Source organism: Notolepis coatsorum (genome assembly GCF_963971535.1).
Source record: "Notolepis coatsorum genome assembly, chromosome: 5".
Lineage (NCBI taxonomy): Eukaryota > Metazoa > Chordata > Actinopteri > Aulopiformes > Paralepididae > Notolepis > Notolepis coatsorum.
This window is the reverse complement of record NC_140169.1, coordinates 27,953,654-27,976,640: the sequence shown is the minus strand read 5'-3', so window position 1 is coordinate 27,976,640 and position 22,987 is coordinate 27,953,654. Positions and strand designations below refer to the sequence as shown.

Genomic DNA, 22,987 nt, shown 5'->3' with positions numbered 1-22,987 from the left:
TCTTTGTTTAGCTGTAGCAGTATAATGTTAACACAAACACATTAATGTCTTTTAAATCTTAATATTTGTTCAGCTATAGCAGTACAATGTTGACACAGTAAGTGCCTTTAAGTCTTAATCTTTGTTTAGCTATAGCAGTACAATGCTAACCCATTAATATCTTTTAAGACTCTGAGGCTAAAAGGAGAGCTGAAGAGAAACGCATGTCACCTGGGAAGCAGTCCCCAACACACAAAGGTACCCTAATGTCTGTCTACAAAAAAAAATGCACAAATGGTGTACTTGCACTTTGTGTTACTCTTTATGTTTTACTATTTGTGTTCTACTCTTTCAAGTTAGTGCTGTTGTCAGTAAGTCTGTGACGTGAATTCACTGACGTTTACTCTTATATGTTGTTTTTATCATTATACTTAACATCATCAACCGATGATTTCATCCATGTATGACTTGTTTGTCAACCTTTTCTTCCTGTTTATTCGTTTCTACCTTTGTCTCTGTCACCTTTTATTTTTTTCTCCTATTATTTTGTTTGTCTTTTGTTGTGTATTGTTGTATACTCTTATATATTATGTGAGGAGCACAATCCATTCTCTCCCCGTTGTGTGTTGTTTTGTGTTGTGTTGACGTGATTGTTGACTTGTAATATTATCTTATAAGAAGCAGAGGAGGTGAAGAGGACGGCTGCTTCCTCTGCTCCGTCCACAGAGAGACCAACAGGAGTGCCAACGAAAGGTACTTCACCTTTTCACTCCATGTTTCCATGTTTTAACAAACGCTTTTCAAATAGGGTGGGGAATAAAACCCAGTCACCTGCCAAACGCTTCCTTGTTGTGGCTCTACTCTATTGTAAAAATCGGCTTTTTTCATTTACTGGCTGTGGCCAGTAAGAGTCTTCTTGGTTCCTAATGTATGTGTTGTATGTCTTTGTACGATTTGTACGATTTTGTCTTTACACTATGCCAGCTTTACGATTTACTTAATCTATGCTAGCTTCACGATTTATATCAATCTATGCTAGCTTTACGACTTACTGCACTATATTAATCTTCTTGCTTCTTAATGGTGTCTGTTACCTTTGTATGTCTTAATCCTATGCCGGCTTTATGAACGTTTATATTAGACTTCTCACATCTTAATAATGTCTGTTCGTTTGTATGTCTGTGCTGTACCAGCTTTACAACTTAACTCTTAAATCAGACTTCTCGCTTCTTAATGATCAGTTAATGGTCTAGAGAAGTCTGTGTAGTTGTTTTGTAATCTGTTCTGTCTAGTTTATGTATTTGTCCATTTCTTTTGTTATCATTATGTCCCTCTGTGTCTGTTGTATATGTTGTTGAGACATGTTGCCTTGTGTCGTTCTTGATAACCCTTAGATGGTGTTACAGGTGACTAATATGACCCTCCATGTCTATGTATTGTTGATGTTATGTAGCATTAATCTTGGCTTTTTAAAAACGACAGCCCGTAGATGTTTTGCAGCGTTTAGCTTATATTGTTGTCTGTCTTATCTGAAGATGAACCCAAGCGTCAGGTGCCAGCAAAGCCTAAAGGGACGCCTGCAGCTAAGCCTGAACCTAAGTCCAAAGTACCTCCCATGGAAGAGCCCGAAACCAAGCCTACATATGCTCCAAAGGTAGAACCGGAGTCCAGGGCTAAGCCTGCTGCTATGGGGGAACCTGAGTCCAGGGCTAAGCCTGCTGCTATGGGGGAACCTGAGTCCAGGGCTAAGCCTGCTGCTATGGGGGAACCTGAGTCCAGGGCTAAGCCTGCTGCTCTGGGGGAACCTGAGTCCAGGGCTAAGCCTGCTTCTATGGGGGAACCTGAGTCCAGGGCTAAGCCTGCTGCTATGGGAGAACCTGAGGCAGAATCCAAGCCTGTTCCATTGAGGAAACCAGTGACTCCTCCATCGAAAGGTATTTCCTGTCTTGATCTGTGTGGTGTGTCCTAATTCTTAGGATCTTTAGTACTGGTCTGAAGTAACAACTATTTGGTTTGTCTGTCTGCATTTCAATCTGTCTGTGTGTCTGTCTTTAGTTACTGTTTTCATATAGCTTCTACCATGGAAGTGAATCTTTTAATGTATGTGTGCCTTTGAAGATGCTCTTCTGGGCACATTTTCTTTCTTTGTAAAGTTTTTCTAAATCAATGTGCGTGTTGCTTTAAGTCCCTGAACCAAAACTCCGGAAACTCCAACCAGAAGTCCGAAAACCAGAACCTGAAGTATGGGAACCGGAACCTGAAATCCGAAAACCGGCACCAGAAAGATGGAAAATGGAGCCAGAAGGCCAAAGACCAGCACCAGAAGTATGGAAAGTGGAACCAGAAGGCGGAAAACCAGCACCAGAAGTAGGGGAAATGGAACCAGAAGTTTGGAAACCTGAACCTGAGCCAGACATAAAAATACCAGAAGCCATGGTTTCCAAGCCAGGGGCTACTGCTACAAAACCATCAGCTGGCTCCAAGCCTGAGCCAGTGTCGAAAAGACCTGAAGCAAGAAAAGCAGAACCAGCTGTATCAAAGCCCGAGCCCACAAAGGCCAAGCCAGAACCAACACCAGCGCTGGCTCCAAAGCAGGTCACACCAAAGAAAGGTATACTTGACTCTCGTTAGAGAGGCGGCCTTGCCTTTTTTCCTTAATCTTCTAAACTCTGCTTTCCAACCTTTCCTCATCCAGAATGATTCTTATTCATGTAATTGACATGTAATTGTAAGTGACTAACGTTAAGCTTTTGTTTGTTTGTTTTGTAGTGTTGAGTTTGGACTAGTTGTTTGCGCTAGCAAACTCTTTAACTCTTTAACTTTTAGAAAACAGTGCTAGTAGAGATGCCTGTATAATGTTTGTTGTTTGTCTTACTTTGATTGTTGTGTTTTGTCAGTGTCATTTTAACATAGATCATCTCTTGTCAGAATGCATGCTCTAGTCATGGAAAGACAAATCACAACACCATGCTGTATACATATCATCCACTTTACTGGATGTCTTTGTGATGAGATGACTACAACACTGGTAGTACTACAGTCATGGGTTGTACTCTTTCTTGTGTCTTATTAGTATATGGATCCATCTTGATTCATAGTAATTATGTAACTGCCTGTTTTGGTTCTGTTTGTCCCTAGTCTTATATCTTTATATATCTGATCATTTGCATGCTCTTTTAAAGTGCCAGAAGCACCAAAAAGACAGGAGGTGGTCGCTCCTCCTCCACATGGTACAGTTCCTCAGAAGATGGACAGAGAAGAAGTTACACCATCAAATAAAGTTGTGACACCTAAAGGTATAAAGCCATTGAAGCTGTCAATGAGTCTCTTACCATGTTCCTATCTAGGTAATGAGTTCCCTCCCCAATACTCTTAAATCTCCTCTGCTTGTAAAGGTCCCCTCCACTCAAAAACATGTTTTTCTACAGTTAACTCCTCTTGGAGGCATGCCTTGAGCTTCCTGTGTCGCTATTGCCCTGCTGGCGTTCATAGATCCTTGCATTCTCATTGAGGGCAAAGATGTAGGGATGCTGCTAAGCCATTTTCAGTGTTAAAACATGTGTGGAGGGGATCTGTAATGTTCTCCTAGAGATGGGGCTGCACCCTACTCATTGTTGAATATTTATTGTATTGTACGTTTCTTATTGTGAATTTGTATCGTCACAATCTCTGTTTAACCCTCTTTGCACTCGCTAGAGTGTTATTTGTTATTTGTGTGTAACAACTCTTCAAATTATTCTATTTGCATCTTCTAACAAACCTTAATACTCCTTTAAGTATCTGAGAAGGACAAAATCCCAGTGCCTCCAACACCATCCAAGACACCAGAACATATAGTCATTCCTCCCAAAGAAGAGGCTCCTAAAAAAGGTATTGATGTCTTGTATGGGTGCTTCCTAAGCAATTATTAATTTGTCCATAGTTGTGCGACAGCACATTTAGTCTTTCTTTATTGTCATGTCTTGTGTGTGTGTGTGTGTGTCATCATATCCTCTTAAAGCTCTGAAACCAGAACCAAAACACATACCTGAAGAGGTGCATGAGGAGGCACCTGATAGAATACCTGAGAAGGAATCTGGAGTGTCTGACGGAAAGCCTGAGAAGAAAGTCGACAAGGTCACAGATAAAAGACCTGAACGAGTCCCTGAGATGGTATCTCCAATAAAGCCTGAGGTAGCACCTCAAAGGGCAACAGAAAAGGTTCCCGAGAGGGTCCTGGAGAAGATAGATGCTCCTGAGAAGGTGCCTCAGAGAGCACCTCAAAGAGTTCCTGAGAAGATTCCAAAGAAAGAACCTGGAAAGGTGCCTAAAAAGCTTCCTGGAAAGGTTGAGATGCCTGACAAAGTGGGGGATGAGATAGAACCTGAGCAATTACACAAGAGAACACCTGAGAAACCACCTGAAACTCCAAAGGTACCTGAGAGAAAACCTGACAAGGTCCCAGAGAAGGTGCCTCAGAAGATCCCTGAAGCAAAACCTAAGAGGGAGGTAGAGAGAACTCTCCTTAAAGGTATGCTTGGGGTAAACTCAAGCTCTTTGCTTACATTCTTCTCTCTTCTGGTGTCCTGTATCTGTTTGCTTTCATATGGACGACAGTCCATTTGCAACAGTGGATCGTGTGTCATTAGCAATCTAGCAAGTGTCTCTAAATTACTTTGTGGTAAAAATATATAGTGGAATAGCAGTTACTAAAATATTAATTTACAAATATGATCATTTATATGGCTTATGTCAATGCCCCATTTAAAAAAGAATCATACTCAAATAAGTGATAAACCAATATAAGCAGAGCTTATACAATTACAATCTCCAAAGTATGTAGTGCTCACCTACGTTCTTCAAATAGTTTATTTGTGTGTTTTGTATTTTGTGTGTTGGTATTCGTATGGTTTGTTTTATATTGTGTGTTAATTGTGCCAGAATTCTGTATCTTTTACATATTCACCATCTTAAGTTAAAGGTCCCATATTGTCGTCCTTTTCAACCAGTTAAATAGGTCTTTGAGGTCCCCTAAACATGTCTTTTACATTTTTGCTGTTTCAGCCCTGTTCTCAATGGGCTGTTTCTGTGTTTGTAACGAGTGAGCCGCCTTGATCCTACAAATACAATCATTTTGGTACATCTAGCAATGCTGTACAAGCCTGTACCGTTTTTTTACATTAAGAAATTCAGGTCAAATGTAACTGAAGATCCAGCAATATCATATCAAACTTACAGCTAAAAATATTGTCAGAAACATATTTTAGGTTAATCCTTTACGAGCAAGCCACCATTTTCTACACAGAAATTTTTCACATGCACAGTCACACACGAGTCAATGACACGTTTTAAAATCTGACGGCTTGTTTGAGTGTTAGTAGGCCCATCAATACCCAAATGTATGTGCACAAGTATGTGCACAAGCACAGAAAAGGTGAGTTTTTGACAATATGAGACCTTTAAAAGGTGATTATTCTTTTAACAACCAGAGCCTGAGAAGATTCCCAAGAAGACTCCTGCTGCTCCATCTTATGAAATAGAGGTTGAACCCCAGAAAACGCCACCAGAGAGAGGTACAACAACACATTTTCCCAGTAGCTAAATTTGTGGTATAATTGCAGGTTCTTAATCTATAATCACAGCTGGATTATCTGCTCCAGCATTAAACTCAAATTTCTGTGTTGTCTCTTTAAACGTTTGTCTTTGTGTTGTGTTTCTTCTTATCTCTTGGCACTGCCACATGGTGCCTTCTCTTCAACATATCTTACATCTTCAAGTGACAACCAGTCTGGTCAAGATCAAACAAAAGACAGAAACTCAGGAGAAACAGGACGTTTACTTTGTGACAGAGAAAACCTCTTCCACTGAGGACATCTTTGAACATGAAGAGGTGGTGGAGGAATTTGCTGATGTGTCTTTTGAGGATGAAGATGAGCTCGTAGACAAGAGTATTGTATCTTCATCACAAGTAGAAATTCTAAGTACAGAAACTCCTGATGAGAGGTGTGAACTGAGAGGTGAGATATCTGTTACTGATGTTTCAAAAAAGAAAGATACCAGGGTCACTAAACGAAAAATTGCCCCAAAAACAAAGGAAACCACTGAAGAACGTGAGTCTAAAAAACAAGCTACTGCAGTGCAGGACAAAACTTATCCTGAGGAGAGACAGGTAGAATCTCCTAAACCAGAAGAAAAGACATATGTAGTCCAGGATATTCAATCCAAGAAACAAGTATTGGTAAAAGACAAGCATGCCAAAGTGATTGTCTCAAAGGAGAAAATAGTAGGCAAGAAACCAATTAGCCAGGAGCAAACAGAAAGAAAAGACACAATAAATAGGGAAAGAGAGATGGAGCACAGGGAATTTGCAGATGAGAAAGATGTGGATGACACTGTATACACGCCAGAAACATACCCTCCATCTGATGTTAGTGAACTTGATGCCGGAGAGGAGAAATACCAAACAGAAACAGTTTTCCAAAGGAAAGTAGTATCTCCAAAAGAGAAAGAGCAGGGATTAACTGAAACTGAGGAGATATCTTATCCATTTGAGGAAACCCCATCAGCTAAAGTTAAGGATATTCCATCAAAGAAAGGTATAACAAAAGGCAAACCTGCCCACATTTCTCAAATAAAGGAGAAACCAAAAGGAGAGGATCAGATGGAAAGAAAGGTTATGGTGACACATGTCAGATCTGAAGAATCATTCATAGAACAAGATGTGGATATTGTACCAGAAGAATATACTAGAGCTGAAAAAGTTGAAGAGGTTACAATTGACGAAATCCAACCAAAAGCAGTTTCAGTTCAACACAAACCTGCCAAAGTGATTCCAAGAAAAGAGAGAACAGTAGGCAAGAAATTAACAAGAGAGGAGCAGGTAGAAATAAGAGAGTCAGTTTATCCTAAGGTCCACATGCCAGAGAGTGATTTACCAAGGCAAGTTGAATATCCTGAAAACAAAGGGCAGGACCGTCTTAAATCTGAAGAGATAATTGAAGCAGCTGAGGAAATCCAGCCAGCGAAGGTTACTGAAAAAGCCAAACCTAAAATGGACAAAATCCAGCCAAAAGCAGTCTCAGTTAAAGACAAACCTGCCAAAGTGATTCCCAGGAAAGAGAGAACAGTAGGCAAGAAAACAACAAGAGAGGAGCAGGTCGAAATAAGAGAGTCAGTTTCTCCTGAGGTCCACATGCCAGAGAGTGATTTACCAAGGCAAGTTGAATATCCTGAAAACAAAGGGCAGGACCGTCTTAAATCTGAAGATATAATTGAAGCAGCTCAGGAAATCCAGCCAGTGAAGGTTATTGAAAAAGCCAAACCTACAAAAGTGTCCAGTCTCAAATCTAAGTCTGAGGCAGCAGATAATAAAACCACAGTGCCAGAATCCATACCAAGAACAGAATCAGTAACAGATATCAAGCCAAAAGCAATCAAACAAAAGTTTGTGTATGAGTCAGACACTTCAGAAATGTATCCACAATATGAAGAAACCACTGCCAGGGAATGGGAATTGGATACTGAAGAATCTCTTTTGGAATCTCCTAAATATTCCATTGAAGAACAAGCTAGAGAAGTGGCTCTTGTGTCTGAGGACATTGTGGAGAGAAAACCACTCCCTTCAAAACTGGAAGAGAAGAAGAAAAGGGTTCCCCCTAAAGCCACTTCCAGAGGTATAGAGAGAAAGTATTATATCTTATCATCATTCTCTTATTCCACATCATCTCTATAGTTTAAGCATATCATATTATTCATTGTTTGGGTACAAACTGTATTCTTACTCACCCTGAAGAAGTGAAGAAACATCCAGCGATCTTCACATCATTCTTTTTCCATTATAAACTCATCAACATACTGTCAAGTTAGACAGTCTCTTTCTTTAGACCATCATTCTAAATCATCTTACGTCATGTGTTTTATATTGTTTGTACTTTTTCTGTCCGTCCATTCCTGTCACATCTGTTTTTGTTTGTTTGTATGTTTGTTTGTTTTATTTGGGTATTGGCTTATTGTGTTAATTTGTGGTTTTGTTCTTTTATAGGTCACAATCCATTTTCAGCGCACTCGTATTGAGCACTCATAGTTTTCAAAAGGGTCATACTTCACTGCAAAGTGATGCCTATTACATGATAATGTAAACATTAGAAAATACAGTATATGTAGATGTTTAGATATAATAAATATACATAAAAAACATATACTTGAATAAGTAACATTCCCAAATATATTAGCCACTTACAATGCTGTATAGACTGCAATGTTTTAATATATAATATAATATTATATAATATTATTATATTATATTGTATTATATTTATAGGCCATTAACACATGAAAGAGACACTTTTCTAAGGTTGGCTGTAGAATATATTTTGCATGTTTTTGTTTGTCAGCTGTTTGTCTATATGCGGGTATATGATATAAAATTATTCTTTTGAGTTAAAAAGTGATGAATTCTTTAAAGAACCGGAGACTAAGAAGATGCTGGAGACAACCCCTGCTGCTCCACTCTCAGAAATAGAGGTTGAACCACACAGAAAACCAACTAGACCAGAGAGAGGTACAACAGCACACCTTCTTGAACTGCAAACAATTTACAGCATTTCCCAGCATACAATCTTAATCTGATGTGATAATACACCTCAGGGGTTAATACACCTAAAGTGGATTATCTATTCCAATACTAATCTCTTATCTTTGTGTTTTTTAATCCCTGTTTTTGTGTTCGCTAATCTCTTGGGACCGTTGAATGGTGCTTACTCTTCAAACCTCTTAAATCTTCAATCTTCAAGCGGCTACCAGTCTTGTCAAGATTGAGCAAAGGACAGGAAGTCATGAGATACAAGAGTTTTATTATCTCACAGAGAAAGCTTCTCCCATGGAAGAAGTCCTCCAACAGGAAGATGTGGTGGAGGAATCTGCAGCCGTATCTTATGTGGACAAGCCTTTCATCAAGAATGCCATATCACTGTCTATGGTGGACATTTTGAGTTTACCAGCAAAACCCAGTCAAATGGGTGAAAAGTCCAAATTGAGCTGCAAGGTATCTGTTACTGATGCTTCAAAGATGAAAGACACCAGGGAAGTTAGATCTACTAAACTTGAAACTCAAATTGGAGAAGAATATTTTGTCCGGAAGATTGATTCTCCAACAGACAATGTTATAGATGAGAGGAGAGAAAGTATATATCTAAGACTCTCTTCAGAGATAAAAGAGGCTCCCGCAACAGTTGAACAGATAACGGAGAGTACGGAAAAGTTGACACAAGTTGACAAAGTGTCTCCTGCCAGACATAAGGTGTTAGAAACTGAAAAAGGGACTGTGAAGACAGAGACAAGTAGAAAACCAGGAAGTCAAACTCAAAAGAAAGACATCACAGATGTTACTGAGGACAAACCAAAAGTATCAGTCAGAAAACAGGAGATCGCTGATAAGACCTCTAAAGATAAAGTTGTGACCTCTAAAGATAAAGATAGTACCTATAAAGATACATATGTGACCTCTAAAGATAAAGATGTGACCTCTAAAGATAAAGATGTGACCTCTAAAGATAAATATAGTACCTCTAAAGATACATATGTGACCTCTAAAGATAAAGATGTGACCTCTAAAGATAAATATATGACCTCTAAAGATAAAGATGTGACATCTAAAGATAAAGATATGGCCTCTAAAGATAAATATGTGACCTCTAAAGATAAAGATGTGACCTCTAAAGAAAAATATGTGACCTCTAAAGATAAAGACGTGTCCCCTAAAGAGAGAAGACTGGTGTTCGCTACTGAAAATGTCATGTTAGAGGCCATTCAGTCAAAGGTTGTCACAGTTAAAGACAAACTGGCACACCCATTTAAAGTTACACCCATTGAAGGGACAACTGAGATGGAACCCACAAAACAAGAGCAGATGGAAAGAAAGGCTTCTGTCACAGCTATGACAATGGTGACATCTACAGAATCATTGATGGAGCAAGATACTCCAGAAAGATATAACAGAGCTATAGATACTGTCATAGACAGTGCAGCGGGAGAAGAGGAATTAGAGTCGGAGGGTATTTCACCAAAAGGAAGAGGACAGAAGCTAGCTAAAACAGAATATACTACAGTTGAAGAGGTCCAGACTGTAACAGATAAAGACAAACCTCGTCAAATGATTCTCAGAAAAGAGAAAAAGGAAAAGAAAGTTTCTACAATGACATTAGAATCTCCCAAAGAAAGAGAAGACAGGTCCAAGGATATTTATTCAAAGGAGGTCCAAACTGTAACAGATAAAGACAAACCTCATACAATAATTATCAAAAAAGACAAAAAGGAGAAGAAAGTAATCAAACAAGAACAAGTTTCTGCAATGACATTAGAATCTCCCAAAGAAAGAGAACATGGGTTTGATGACATTTCTTCAAAGGAGGTAGGACACCCTGAAGACAGAAAACAGAAGCTAGCTAAAACAGTAGATATTACAGCTGAGGAACCTCACTCTAAGGTTGTCAGAGTTAAAGATAAAATGTACAAAGTCACTCCCATTAAAACAAGACATGAACAAAATGAAAGAAAAGCTTTAGATGCATCTGTGATGGAGGTTACATCTAAAGAATCTTTGATACAGCAAGACCCTTTAGAGAGAGAGCAGATGTTAGCTCAGGATGAAGAAAGACAGCCACAAACTGACACAGTAAAAGTTCAACCCAAAGGGATTCCCAGAACTGTCAGAGACAGTGCAACAGAAAAAGAGGAATTCGAGTCGGAAGGTATTTCTCTAAAGAAAGTAATAACCCCCAAAAGAAGAGGACAGAAGCTAGCTAAAACAGAAGATACTACAGTTGAAGAGGTCCAAACTGTAACAGATAAAGACAAACCTCATACAATAATTCTCAAAAAAGACAAAAAGGAGAAGAAAGTAATCAAACAAGAACAAGTTTCTCCAATGACATTCGAATCTCCCAAAGAAAGAGAACATGGGTTCGATGACATTTCTTCTGAAGACAGAAAACAGAAGCTAGCTAAAACAGAAGATATTACAGTTGAGGAACCTCACTCTAAGGTAGTCACAGTTAAAGATGAAACATACAAAGTCACTCCCATTAAACCAACAAGACATGAACAAAATGAAAGAAAAGCTTTAGATGCATCTGTGATGGAGGTTACATCTAAAGAATCTTTGATACAGCAAGACACTTTAGAGAGAGAGCAGATGTTAGCTCAGGATGAAGAAAGACAGCCACAAACTGACACAGTAAAAGTTCAACCCAAAGGGATTCCCAGAACTGTCAGAGACAGTGCAACAGAAAAAGAGGAATTCGAGTCAGAAGGTATTTCTCCAAAGAAAGTAATAACCCCCAAAAAAATAGGACAGAAGCTAGCTAAAACAGAAGATACTACAGTTGACGAGGTTCAGTCTAAAACTGTCAAGGTTAAAGACAAACCCAGTAAAATAATTCTCACAAAAGACAAAGAGAAGAAAGCAATCGAACAAGAACAAGTTTCTCAAATGACAATAGATTCTCACAAAGAAAGAGAACACAAGTTAGTTAAAACAGAAGAGATACCAGCTGAAGAAGTTCAGTCAACGGTAGTCCCTGTTAAAGATAAAAGTGATAAAGTTACTCTTGTGGTAGGGAAACAACCAACAAGACATGAACAAAATGAAAGAAAAGCTTTAGATGCATCTGTGATGGAGGTTACATCTAAAGAATCTTTGATACAGCAAGACCCTTTAGAGAGAGAGCAGATGTTAGCTCAGGTTGAAGAAACCCAGCCACAAACTGACACAGTAAAAGTTAAACCCAAAGGGATTCCCAGAACTGTCAGAGACAGTTTAACAGAAAAAGAGGAATTCGAGTCAGAAGGTATTTCTCCAAAGAAAGTAATAACCCCCCAAAAAATAGGACAGAAGCTAGCTAAAACAGAAGATACTATAGTTGAAGAGGTCCAAACTGTAACAGATAAAGACAAACCTCATACAATAATTCTCAAAAAAGACAAAAAGGAGAAGAAAGTAATCAAACAAGAACAAGTTTTACCAATGACATTAGAATCTCCCAAAGAAAGAGAACATGGGTTCGATGACATTTCTTCAAAGGAGGTAGGACACCCTGAAGACAGAAAACAGAAGCTAGCTAAAACAGAAGATATTACAGTTGAGGAACCTCACTCTAAGGTAGTCTCAGTTAAAGATGAAACATACAAAGTCACTCCCATTAAACCAACAAGACATGAACAAAATGAAAGAAAAGCTTTAGATGCATCTGTGATGGAGGTTACATCTAAAGAATCTTTGATACAGCAAGACCCTTTAGAGAGAGAGCAGATGTTAGCTCAGGTTGAAGAAAGACAGCCACAAACTGACACAGTAAAAGTTCAATCCAAAGGGATTCCCAGAACTGTCAGAGACAGTGCAACAGAAAAAGAGGGATTAGAGTCCGACAGTATTTCTCCAAAGAAAGTAATAACCCCCAAAAGAAGAGGAGAGAAGCTAGCTAAAACAGAAGATACTACAGTTGAAGAGGTCCAAACTGTAACAGATAAAGACAAACCTCATACAATAATTCTCAAAAAAGACAAAAAGGAGAAGAAAGTAATCAAACAAGAACAAGTTTCTCCAATGACATTCGAATCTCCCAAAGAAAGAGAACATGGGTTCGATGACATTTCTTCTGAAGACAGAAAACAGAAGCTAGCTAAAACAGAAGATATTACAGTTGAGGAACCTCACTCTAAGGTAGTCACAGTTAAAGATGAAACATACAAAGTCACTCCCATTAAACCAACAAGACATGAACAAAATGAAAGAAAAGCTTTAGATGCATCTGTGATGGAGGTTACATCTAAAGAATCTTTGATACAGCAAGACACTTTAGAGAGAGAGCAGATGTTAGCTCAGGATGAAGAAAGACAGCCACAAACTGACACAGTAAAAGTTCAACCCAAAGGGATTCCCAGAACTGTCAGAGACAGTGCAACAGAAAAAGAGGAATTCGAGTCAGAAGGTATTTCTCCAAAGAAAGTAATAACCCCCAAAAAAATAGGACAGAAGCTAGCTAAAACAGAAGATACTACAGTTGACGAGGTTCAGTCTAAAACTGTCAAGGTTAAAGACAAACCCAGTAAAATGATTCTCACAAAAGACAAAGAGAAGAAAGCAATCGAACAAGAACAAGTTTCTCAAATGACAATAGATTCTCACAAAGAAAGAGAACACAAGTTAGTTAAAACAGAAGAGATACCAGCTGAAGAAGTTCAGTCAACGGTAGTCCCTGTTAAAGATAAAAGTGATAAAGTTACTCTTGTGGTAGGGAAACAACCAACAAGACATGAACAAAATGAAAGAAAAGCTTTAGATGCATCTGTGATGGAGGTTACATCTAAAGAATCTTTGATACAGCAAGACCCTTTAGAGAGAGAGCAGATGTTAGCTCAGGTTGAAGAAACCCAGCCACAAACTGACACAGTAAAAGTTAAACCCAAAGGGATTCCCAGAACTGTCAGAGACAGTTTAACAGAAAAAGAGGAATTCGAGTCAGAAGGTATTTCTCCAAAGAAAGTAATAACCCCCCAAAAAATAGGACAGAAGCTAGCTAAAACAGAAGATACTATAGTTGAAGAGGTCCAAACTGTAACAGATAAAGACAAACCTCATACAATAATTCTCAAAAAAGACAAAAAGGAGAAGAAAGTAATCAAACAAGAACAAGTTTTACCAATGACATTAGAATCTCCCAAAGAAAGAGAACATGGGTTCGATGACATTTCTTCAAAGGAGGTAGGACACCCTGAAGACAGAAAACAGAAGCTAGCTAAAACAGAAGATATTACAGTTGAGGAACCTCACTCTAAGGTAGTCTCAGTTAAAGATGAAACATACAAAGTCACTCCCATTAAACCAACAAGACATGAACAAAATGAAAGAAAAGCTTTAGATGCATCTGTGATGGAGGTTACATCTAAAGAATCTTTGATACAGCAAGACCCTTTAGAGAGAGAGCAGATGTTAGCTCAGGTTGAAGAAAGACAGCCACAAACTGACACAGTAAAAGTTAAATCCAAAGGGATTCCCAGAACTGTCAGAGACAGTGCAACAGAAAAAGAGGGATTAGAGTCCGACAGTATTTCTCCAAAGAAAGTAATAACCCCCAAAAGAAGAGGAGAGAAGCTAGCTAAAACAGAAGATACCACAGTTGAAGAGGTCCAAACTGTAACAGATAAAGACAAACCTTGTAAAATCATTCTCAAAAATGAGAAGAAAATGATTGAACAAGAACAAGTTTCTCCAATGACATTAGAATCTCCTAAAGAAAGAGAACATGGGTTCGAGGACTTTTCTTTAAAGGAGATAGGACACCCTGAAGACAGAAAACAGAAGCTAGCTAAAACAGAAGATATTCCAGTTGAGGAACCTTACTCTAAAGTAGTCACAGTTAAAGATAAAATATACAAAGTCACTCCCATTAAACTAACAAAACATGAACAAAATGAAAGAAAAGCTTTAGATGCATCTATGATGGAGGTTACATCTAAAGAATCTTTGATACAGCAAGACCCTTTAGAGAGAGAGCAGATGTTAGCTCAGGTTGAAGAAACCCAGCCACAAACTGACACAGTAAAAGTTAAACCCAAAGGGATTCCCAGAACTGTCAGAGACAGTGCAACAGAAAAAGAGGGATTAGAGTCAGAAGGTATTTCTCCAAAGAAAGTAATAACCCCCCAAAAAATAGGACAGAAGCTAGCTAAAACAGAAGATACTACAGTTGAAGAGGTCCAAACTGTAACAGATACAGACAAACCTCATACAATAATTATCAAAAAAGACAAAAAGGAGAAGAAAGTAATCAAACAAGAACAAGTTTATGCAATGACATTAGAATCTCCCAAAGAAAGAGAACATGGGTTTGATGACATTTCTTCAAAGGAGGTAGGACACCCTGAAGACAGAAAACAGAAGCTAGCTAAAACAGAAGATATTACAGTTGAGGAACCTCACTCTAAGGTTGTCAGAGTTAAAGATGAAACATACAAAGTCACTCCCATTAAACCAACAAGACATGAACAAAATGAAAGAAAAGCTTTAGATGCATCTGTGATGGAGGTTACATCTAAAGAATCTTTGATACAGCAAGACCCTTTAGAGAGAGAGCAGACGTTAGCTCAGGATGAAGAAAGACAGCCACAAACTGACACAGTAAAAGTTCAACCCAAAGGGATTCCCAGAACTTTCAGAGACAGTGCCACTGAAAAAGAGGAATTAGAGTCAGAAGGTATTTCTCCAAAGAAAGTAATAACCCCAAAAGAAAGAAGACAGAAGCTAGCTAAAACAGAAGGTACTACAGTTGAAGAGGTCCAAACGGTAACAGATAAAGACCCAAAGAAGGAAGTATCCCCAAAACAGAGAAGACAAAAGTTCGCTAAAACTGAAGACTTGACAGTTAAAGAAGTCCAGTCCAAGGTTGTCATAGTTAAAGACAAATTTGGCAAAGTAACTCCAATTGAAGGTACTAAAACAAGGCAAGGACAAGCTGAAAGAAAGGCTGCAGTGGCACATGTAATGAAGGTTGTACATCATGAATCCTTCTTAGTGAAAGATGGAGATATTATATCTGACACTACCCAAGGGTTTACTACACCTGATGATCGTGTCAAAGACATTTCTTCAAGAAAAGAGGACATTTATGAGTCAGAGGACATAAAAGTAGCCCCAGTAGAGAGAGGAGAGAAATTAGCTGGAACTGAAGATATTAAAGCTGAAGAGGTTCTGTCAAAGGTTGTCAAAATTAAAGACAAACATGCCAAAGTAACATTCATTGAAGAGGTAAAAACCAGACAAGAACAAATTGAAAGAAAGGCTTTAGTGACTCCTGTGATGGAGGAGACATATATAGAATCACTGATGGGGCAGGACAGTCCAGAGAAATATACTAGAACTGTAGAACCTGTCAAGGGAGTGTATAGGTCAGAGGGTATTTCTACTAATACATTAGAATCTCCAAAAGAGAGAGGACAACGTTTGACTAAGGATGAAGGGATTACAGTTGAACAGTCCCAGTCAAAGATGGCCACAGGTGCAGACAAAGTAATTACCAGAAAAGAAAAGATAGACAGCAATGTCACTAAAAAGGAACCGATTAAAAGACCACCCATGACAGCTGTGACACAGGTCATACACGAAGAACCACAGGGAGAGAACATTTTGGATATTGTATCAGGTGTTCCAGAGAAACACACTAGAGCTAAAGACATTGGCAGAGAGAGTGCAACAAGAAAAGAGGACATTGAGTTAGAAGACAGTTCTGAGACATTATTATCCCTAAAAGACAGAGGACAGAAGGCAGCTGAAACTGATGATATTAAAGTTGAAACCATCCAGTCAAAGGTTGTCACAGTTTTAGACACACATGTTACTCCTATTGAAGGGACTAAAACAACACAGGAACAAACCAAAACAAAGGCCACAGAGACAGCTATGATGGAGGCATCTAGAGAATCATTGGTTGTGGGAGATACAGAGGAAAAAGATACAAAAACTGAAGATATGACCAGAGACAGTACAAGGAAAGAGGAAGTAAAGTCAGAGGACACTCCTCCAAAGAGGCAAGTATCCCAAAAACACATAAGACAAAGGTTAGCTAAAACTGAAGACATGACAGTTAAAGAAGTCCTATCAAAGGCTGTCATAATTAAAGACAAATTTGGCAAAGTAACTCCAATTGAAGGCACTAAAACATCTAAAGAATCAGTGGTAGCACAATACTGCAGAAGTGATATGATTGCAGACAGTGCAGACAGAACACAGACATTAGCTCAAATTGAAGAGGTTAAAGTTGGAGAAGTCCAGTCAAAGGTAGATTCTGTAAACGACAAACCCGCCAAAGTTACTCCCATTGAAGGGACTGAAGAAAGACAGGAACTAATTGAAAGAAAGGCCACAGTTGAACCTCTGATGGAGTTGATGTCAAAACAATCATTGATAGGGCAAGATGCTCCAGAGAGAGGACACCAATTAGCTAGAACTGAGGAGGTTACAGTCAAAGAAATCACTGTTAAAGATAAACCTGCCAGTGAAACCACAAAAGAGAACACCGTAGACAAGAAATCAGCAGCTAGACGGGAGCAAATTAGAATGAAAGAATGTGTCACACCAGACTCAAAACAAGCTGGAATTCATCTGCCAGAAATGTTTTCTAAGGAAGTCATTGATTCAGTTCAGCTAATCCAGTCAGTTACCAGGAAACCAAAACAGGAACTCACAGCAAGGGAAGACTCAGTAACAGATATGCCACGCAAGACAAAACTAACAATTGAGTATCAGTCTGACACTTTAGCAAAGTATCCAGAATATCAGGAACATACCAGCAAGGAATGGGAATCAGAAACTGATGATTCTCTTTTGGGATCTGCTGTTGAACAAGCCAGAGATGTTCCTCAGAGAGTTTGTACTATCCACAAGGAGGAGAGAGAGGCACATTCTTTGGATGACTTGATGGAGACAAAAACAGAAGAAAAGACAAGGGTCTCCCCCAAAGCATCTTCCAGAGGTAGAGAGAAAATGTTTTGTGTCTGATCACAACTTCACAAACATCTTCCTCCACACCTCCCCCACACTGTTATGCCGAGAAGTCCTCCGTTTCATACTTCTTCCTCGTCATCGTCATCACAAGAATCTGTCAGTTACACATCATCCATTTGGGCACAAACATTACTCTTGCTCATCCTGAAGAACTTCCATTGTGATATCATGCTGTCGAATGAGACAGCCTCATCTTATTGTTTAATCGATGGGTAAATCATACCATGTCATAATGTTTATTGTTCAGTGTCTGAATCTTCTCATTGTTTTTGATTCTGTGATTCCATTATGTCCACATCACGTTCCATTGTACCTCTTTGCACTGAGAACAAAACTCTTACTCTTATAGAAAATGCTGGTTAACTACTCATGAGTTGGGGTTTATTTCCCCTATAAAAAGTACAGCAGGGAGCGCACCTTAACCTCTTGAGTCCTCATACTCAACCTTAAATCAGTCTGTTTTGTTTGTCTGCATGTTCCGTTTGTATCCTGCTCTTTGTGTGGTCCAGTGCTCATCCCATCTCTCTTACTGGGATTCTAACTATGGTATGATCTTATTTCAAGTGCCTGGTAAGGAGAGGGGGTCATATCCACAAGAAAAAGAGGCGCTGGTACAGAAAGTCAGCCCTGGAGAAGGTATTCTGTCTCTTTTCATTGTTCTTGGTTGTATGTGTAATTGTATGTGTTATTCTAAAGGCATTCGTAAATGAATGTCATTCTTACGTGAATGTAATTCTTAATATACGTTATCTTGAAGCACCCCAATACATTACTGAAGCTGCAGAAGAGACCAAGCCAGATGCCAAAGTACAAGAGCGGAAAGAAACCAAACCAGGTACTCACCTAATCATGTTTAGAACCATCTGAACATGGAACAACTGACTAACATCTTTTCAATACACAATAACATGAAGTGACAACATTGATGATACATTATAGATAGAATCTAGAGTATTTATGTCTGTTAATTTCCATGTGTACCTTGTACTTGAAGTGAGCAAGCCACGAGCTACAGTGCAAGTACAAGAAGAACACAAAAAGACTCTAGAAAAGAAGATTACTTCACAAGAAGAAACAAAACCAGGTATTAAAATTAGAACGCTGGTAAACTCCTCTTGAAAGAGGACACTAACTTCTTGTAAATATTCTTTATTCTTTGTGTGGCAGACTCTGCACTACCAATTTTTATCTTTGTGTTTTTGTACTTGAAGTGACCAAACCACAGACTGTCTTAAAGGCTGAAGAACCAACCAAGAAATATGAAGATGAAGACAAACCTATCTTGGTAGAAGAGAGAGCTCTTATGACAGGTAGAAACACCCAAAGGGCTGAAGGAATATCTTCTTGCACTGAGGTTTTCAAGAGCCATCTCCATTGAAGCAAATGTTTTTCTTTCATTTCATTGCTTTGAGAATGTTGACTGTATCTTGTAGAAACACCACATTCTTGCATATGATGCGTGGCTTTGCTTTATTTGCATGTTAGCCAGGTAAGTATGACTAGTGAGCGATACATGACCTTGTCTTTCTCTTCATGTTGTCTGCTATTAGTCACTATTCTTTGTTTGAAACAATAAGACCAGGGACCCTTCACCACTTTGTCTTTATTTCTGATTGGTTGTGGTTCAGTCCACATGTAATGTCCAATACCATTCTACGAAAAATGGAATCATGATTCTAAGGAATGTGATTAGACTACTTTTCCTTTGCCCTTCAACCACAATTTTATTATTTCACAATATCAACCACATTTAGAGTAAGTGAATACTCTCATCACTGAATGTGTTTGATGGGAAGCGAGAAGCTTCAAATTGTTTTACACTTTTAATGAAATGGTAAATGTCTAACCATTTCCTCTCTAAACTATACCTTTGTATCAGATGAGACCAAGGGACCTGTCCAGGCACCAGGAGGAGTCAAGAAAGGTAGGAACATTTATTATCCTGTGCATCACACACACTTACATTACACAACTTTGTAGAGCAGTGTAAGATAACGGATGGTCTATAAATACACATATGTTGTATCCTTAGCAGCAGAATACATACATATCAAAGTGATCCTAAGGGCAAAGCAGTTTGTTGTAAATGTGTCCTGTGAGGACCTGTTTTATTTCTGTCTGTCTGTATATCTGTCTGTCTGTGTGTTTTATCCTGTCCTAGTTGTCTTACTTTTTTTCCTAGTTGGAATTTTCTTATGTATTTGTATTATATGTTTCATGTGTGTTTGAAATATGTGTATTGTAAATGTATGTGTGTGTGTTTTTATCCTGTCCTAGTTGTCTTACCTTTTTTCCTAGTTGGAATTTGTTTATATGTATTTGTATTATGTTTCATGTGTGTTTGAAATATGTGTATTGTAAATGTGTGTGTGTGTTTGTACTGTATGTGTGTGTGTGTTGTTTATGTTAAGTGTCTTTGTGTTATGAGTAATGTAAAACCTTTGCTGCTTCAAAAATGGTTCTCCACAAAAAAGGTAAATTTGAAGTGGCAGAAGACGGGACATTTGCGATTCCTACCTTGAAAAAGAGAACCAGGATCATCAAGGAAGTGGAAGAAGAACAGGAAGTTATCAAACTGAAGAAGATTCCCACAGTTCCATCTCCAGAGGTTGAAGAAGAGGTCAAACCCCAGAGAGGCACCATCACCAAAGTCATTGATGTTGAGGAGATTGTGTATGAGGAAGAGGACTTTGAGATGTCGATGGCCACCAGGAGACCTGCAGAGGAGAGGAAACCCAGGGAGAAATCAGAAATGGACAAAAGGCCTGAAGTGAGGAAGCTTAAAGAGGAAGATGAAGACTCTGCCAAGGACTCGTGGACCCCTCGGAAGGGAACCCCCAAAGATGAGAAACCAGTGGACAAGATCTCCCTTAAGAAAACTCCAAAGGCAGCGAGGGAGGAGGAACCAGCACCATCTACTGCAGCTTTTCAGAAGGTGAAGAAATTACCTTCAGATGAACCAGAACAAGCCTTTTTCAAATTAAAACCAATTGACAGGCCTGTCAAGTCAGCAGAGGAGCCGGAGAAAGACAAGAAGGAGAGGCCAGACAGAGATGCGGTGCCTTTCCAGAGGGGGGAGAGGCTCCCTCAAGAGGAGGAACATGAAGCGACTGCTAAGAAGTCAGAGAGAGCAGCTGAGGAAAAAGAGGAACCATGGGCCAAGGTACTAAAGCCAGCGGATAAAAAGAAAACTCCAGAGAAAGACGAGGCGGAGGAGGGCAAAGTTCCAACCAAGGTGAAAAGAATCCCAACACAGGAGCAGGAGAGCATCAAACTGAAGCCCTTCTCTAGACCATCTCAAGAGGCTGATGAACCGGAGAAGAAGAAGCCATCAGAGGAGAGAGAGAGGAAGCTAGCAGATGACAAGAGGCCTGGTTGGATCAGCGGAGAAGGAACTCCAAAAGAACGCGAGTCTGAGGGGCGTCTGAAGAAAACCGAAACACCTGAAGCGCCTGATAAGAAGGTGGAGAAGGTGAGGGAGGCTGAGCCAACCCCTGTAGCGAAGACTGCGTCTCCTAAGCCAGCTCCTGTTAAGAAACCTGAGAAGACCCCTGAGGAGTCCAAACCACTGCAGCTGAAAAAGGGAATCATTTCAAAAGACAAAGAAGAGGAAGGCGAAGTAGCCTTGAAGCCTGCAGAGCAGCTGAAGAGAGCTGAGCTGAAAAAGACTCCCTCGCCCAAGGTTGAGAAGCCTAAGCCTAAAGAACTGGAGTCAGTTCCTATGGAGAGGAAGCCTAGTGCTGAAAAAGTCAAACGGATTCCTAAAACAGTTACTCCTAAAGATCCCACTGAAGCGGTGAAGCTAAACAAGATCCCAAAGAAACCCTCGCCAGAGGAGGAGAAGGCTGCAAAGCCTGCTAAAGGATCGATTCCAATGGTGAAGGAGGTTTCTCCTGGAGCTGTGCAGATGAAGAAGGTTCCCACCCAGCTGGAGGAGGAGGTGTTCGAGCAAGAGTATGAAGGAGGAGAAGTAGAGGAGGAAGATGATGAGGGCGAGGCCTGGGGATGGGAGCTGGTTCCTAGGGAGAGTTGTGGCTCACAGGACTGGGAGGGTGAAGGAGAGGATGGTGCTCTGGAGGTCCCAGGGGTGACCAGGAGAGGTGAGATGGTGGCTGATCAGTGACGCCTGAAAACCTCCCTTCATCCCCTAAATAATCTCAAACCATTTCCACCTTAACGACTCCATCTTAATCGCGTTGACGTCAATGTTTTTTCCATATGGCTTATTCCTTCATTTATGTCGATCATAATTGTGTGATCATCTTTCATCTTTCATCTTTGTTTCATTGTCTATTTTCATCTTCATCATTCCATCTCAAGTAATTTCCACTGTTTCGTCTCCATCATGTCACTTCCATCTCAGTCATTCCAGTCGGTTCACCGTCACCGTTGTGTCTTCATTCCATTTCTGTCAATAGACCTGTCTCAAAACCCTGCCCCTTTTCTTGATCCTCCAATCACAACTGTCGCTTACCTCGGACAAACTTGGTTTGTCCGAGGTAAGCGACAGTTGTGATTGGAGGATCAAGAAAAGGGGCAGGGTTTTGAGACAGGTCCATTGTGTGTTCTCTTCTCATTGTCATGTTTTCATGTTTTGGTTTGTGTTCATTGTCTGTATTGTCATGTGCCTCATCCATTCAATTCAACCGAATTACTCCATATGCATAAGTCATGTCTGACATTTGGTTTGGATGTTACACCTTTCTCTGTTTTGAGTGTGTTGTTGTTGTTGTACAGGCTGCTCATTCTATGTGTTTTTAAACAGAGGGACAACCTGCAGGAGAAGCAGGAAGAGGTGCAGCAGGCAGAGGCCTGAAAGGTAAGACTGACCTCTCCTACTGATTATAGACTGACCTCTCCTACTGATTGTAGACTGACCTCTCCTACTGGTATCACTATGGTTATAGACTGACCTCTCCTACTGGTATAACTGTGATTATAGACTGACCTCTCCTATTGGTATCACTATGATTATAGACTGACCTCTCCTACTGGTATCACTGATTATAGACTGACCTCTCCTACTGGTATCACTGATTATAGACTGACCTCTCCTACTGGTATCACTGATTATAGACTGACCTCTCCTATTGGTATCACTATGATTATAGACTGACCTCTCCTACTGGTATCACTGATTATAGACTGACCTCTCCTACTGGTATCACTATGATTATAGACTGACCTCTTCTACTGGTATCACTATGGTATGGTTATAGACTGACCTATCCTACTGGTATCACTATGATTATAGACTGACCTCTCCTACTGATTATAGACTGACCTCTCCTACTGATATCACTATGGTTATAGACTGACCTCTCCTACTGATTATAGACTGACCTCTCCTACTGGTATCACTATGGTTATAGACTAACCTCTCCTACTGATTATAGACTGACCTCTCCTACAGTAGAATAGGTCAGTCTATAATCATATTGTGATACCAGTAGGACTCCTACTGGTATCACA

At 39.6% G+C, this 22,987-nt stretch overlaps 1 protein-coding gene across 1 annotated transcript in view; it reads left to right on the top strand.

Annotated features, from left to right (window-relative positions):
* The window catches only part of LOC311228136 (titin-like), a gene marked incomplete at its 5' end in the record, with an annotated part of 313,904 nt that overhangs the window by 103,694 nt on the left and 187,223 nt on the right, over window positions 1–22,987 (top strand). The window contains 6 exons of the mRNA XM_084314051.1: window positions 1,515–1,894; window positions 2,165–2,346; window positions 5,746–5,975; window positions 19,395–19,439; window positions 19,969–21,615; window positions 22,281–22,334. Coding sequence (XP_084170177.1) covers window positions 1,515–1,894; window positions 2,165–2,346; window positions 5,746–5,975; window positions 19,395–19,439; window positions 19,969–21,615; window positions 22,281–22,334 — 2,538 coding nt within the window. The remainder of the gene's footprint in view (window positions 1–1,514; window positions 1,895–2,164; window positions 2,347–5,745; window positions 5,976–19,394; window positions 19,440–19,968; window positions 21,616–22,280; window positions 22,335–22,987) is intronic.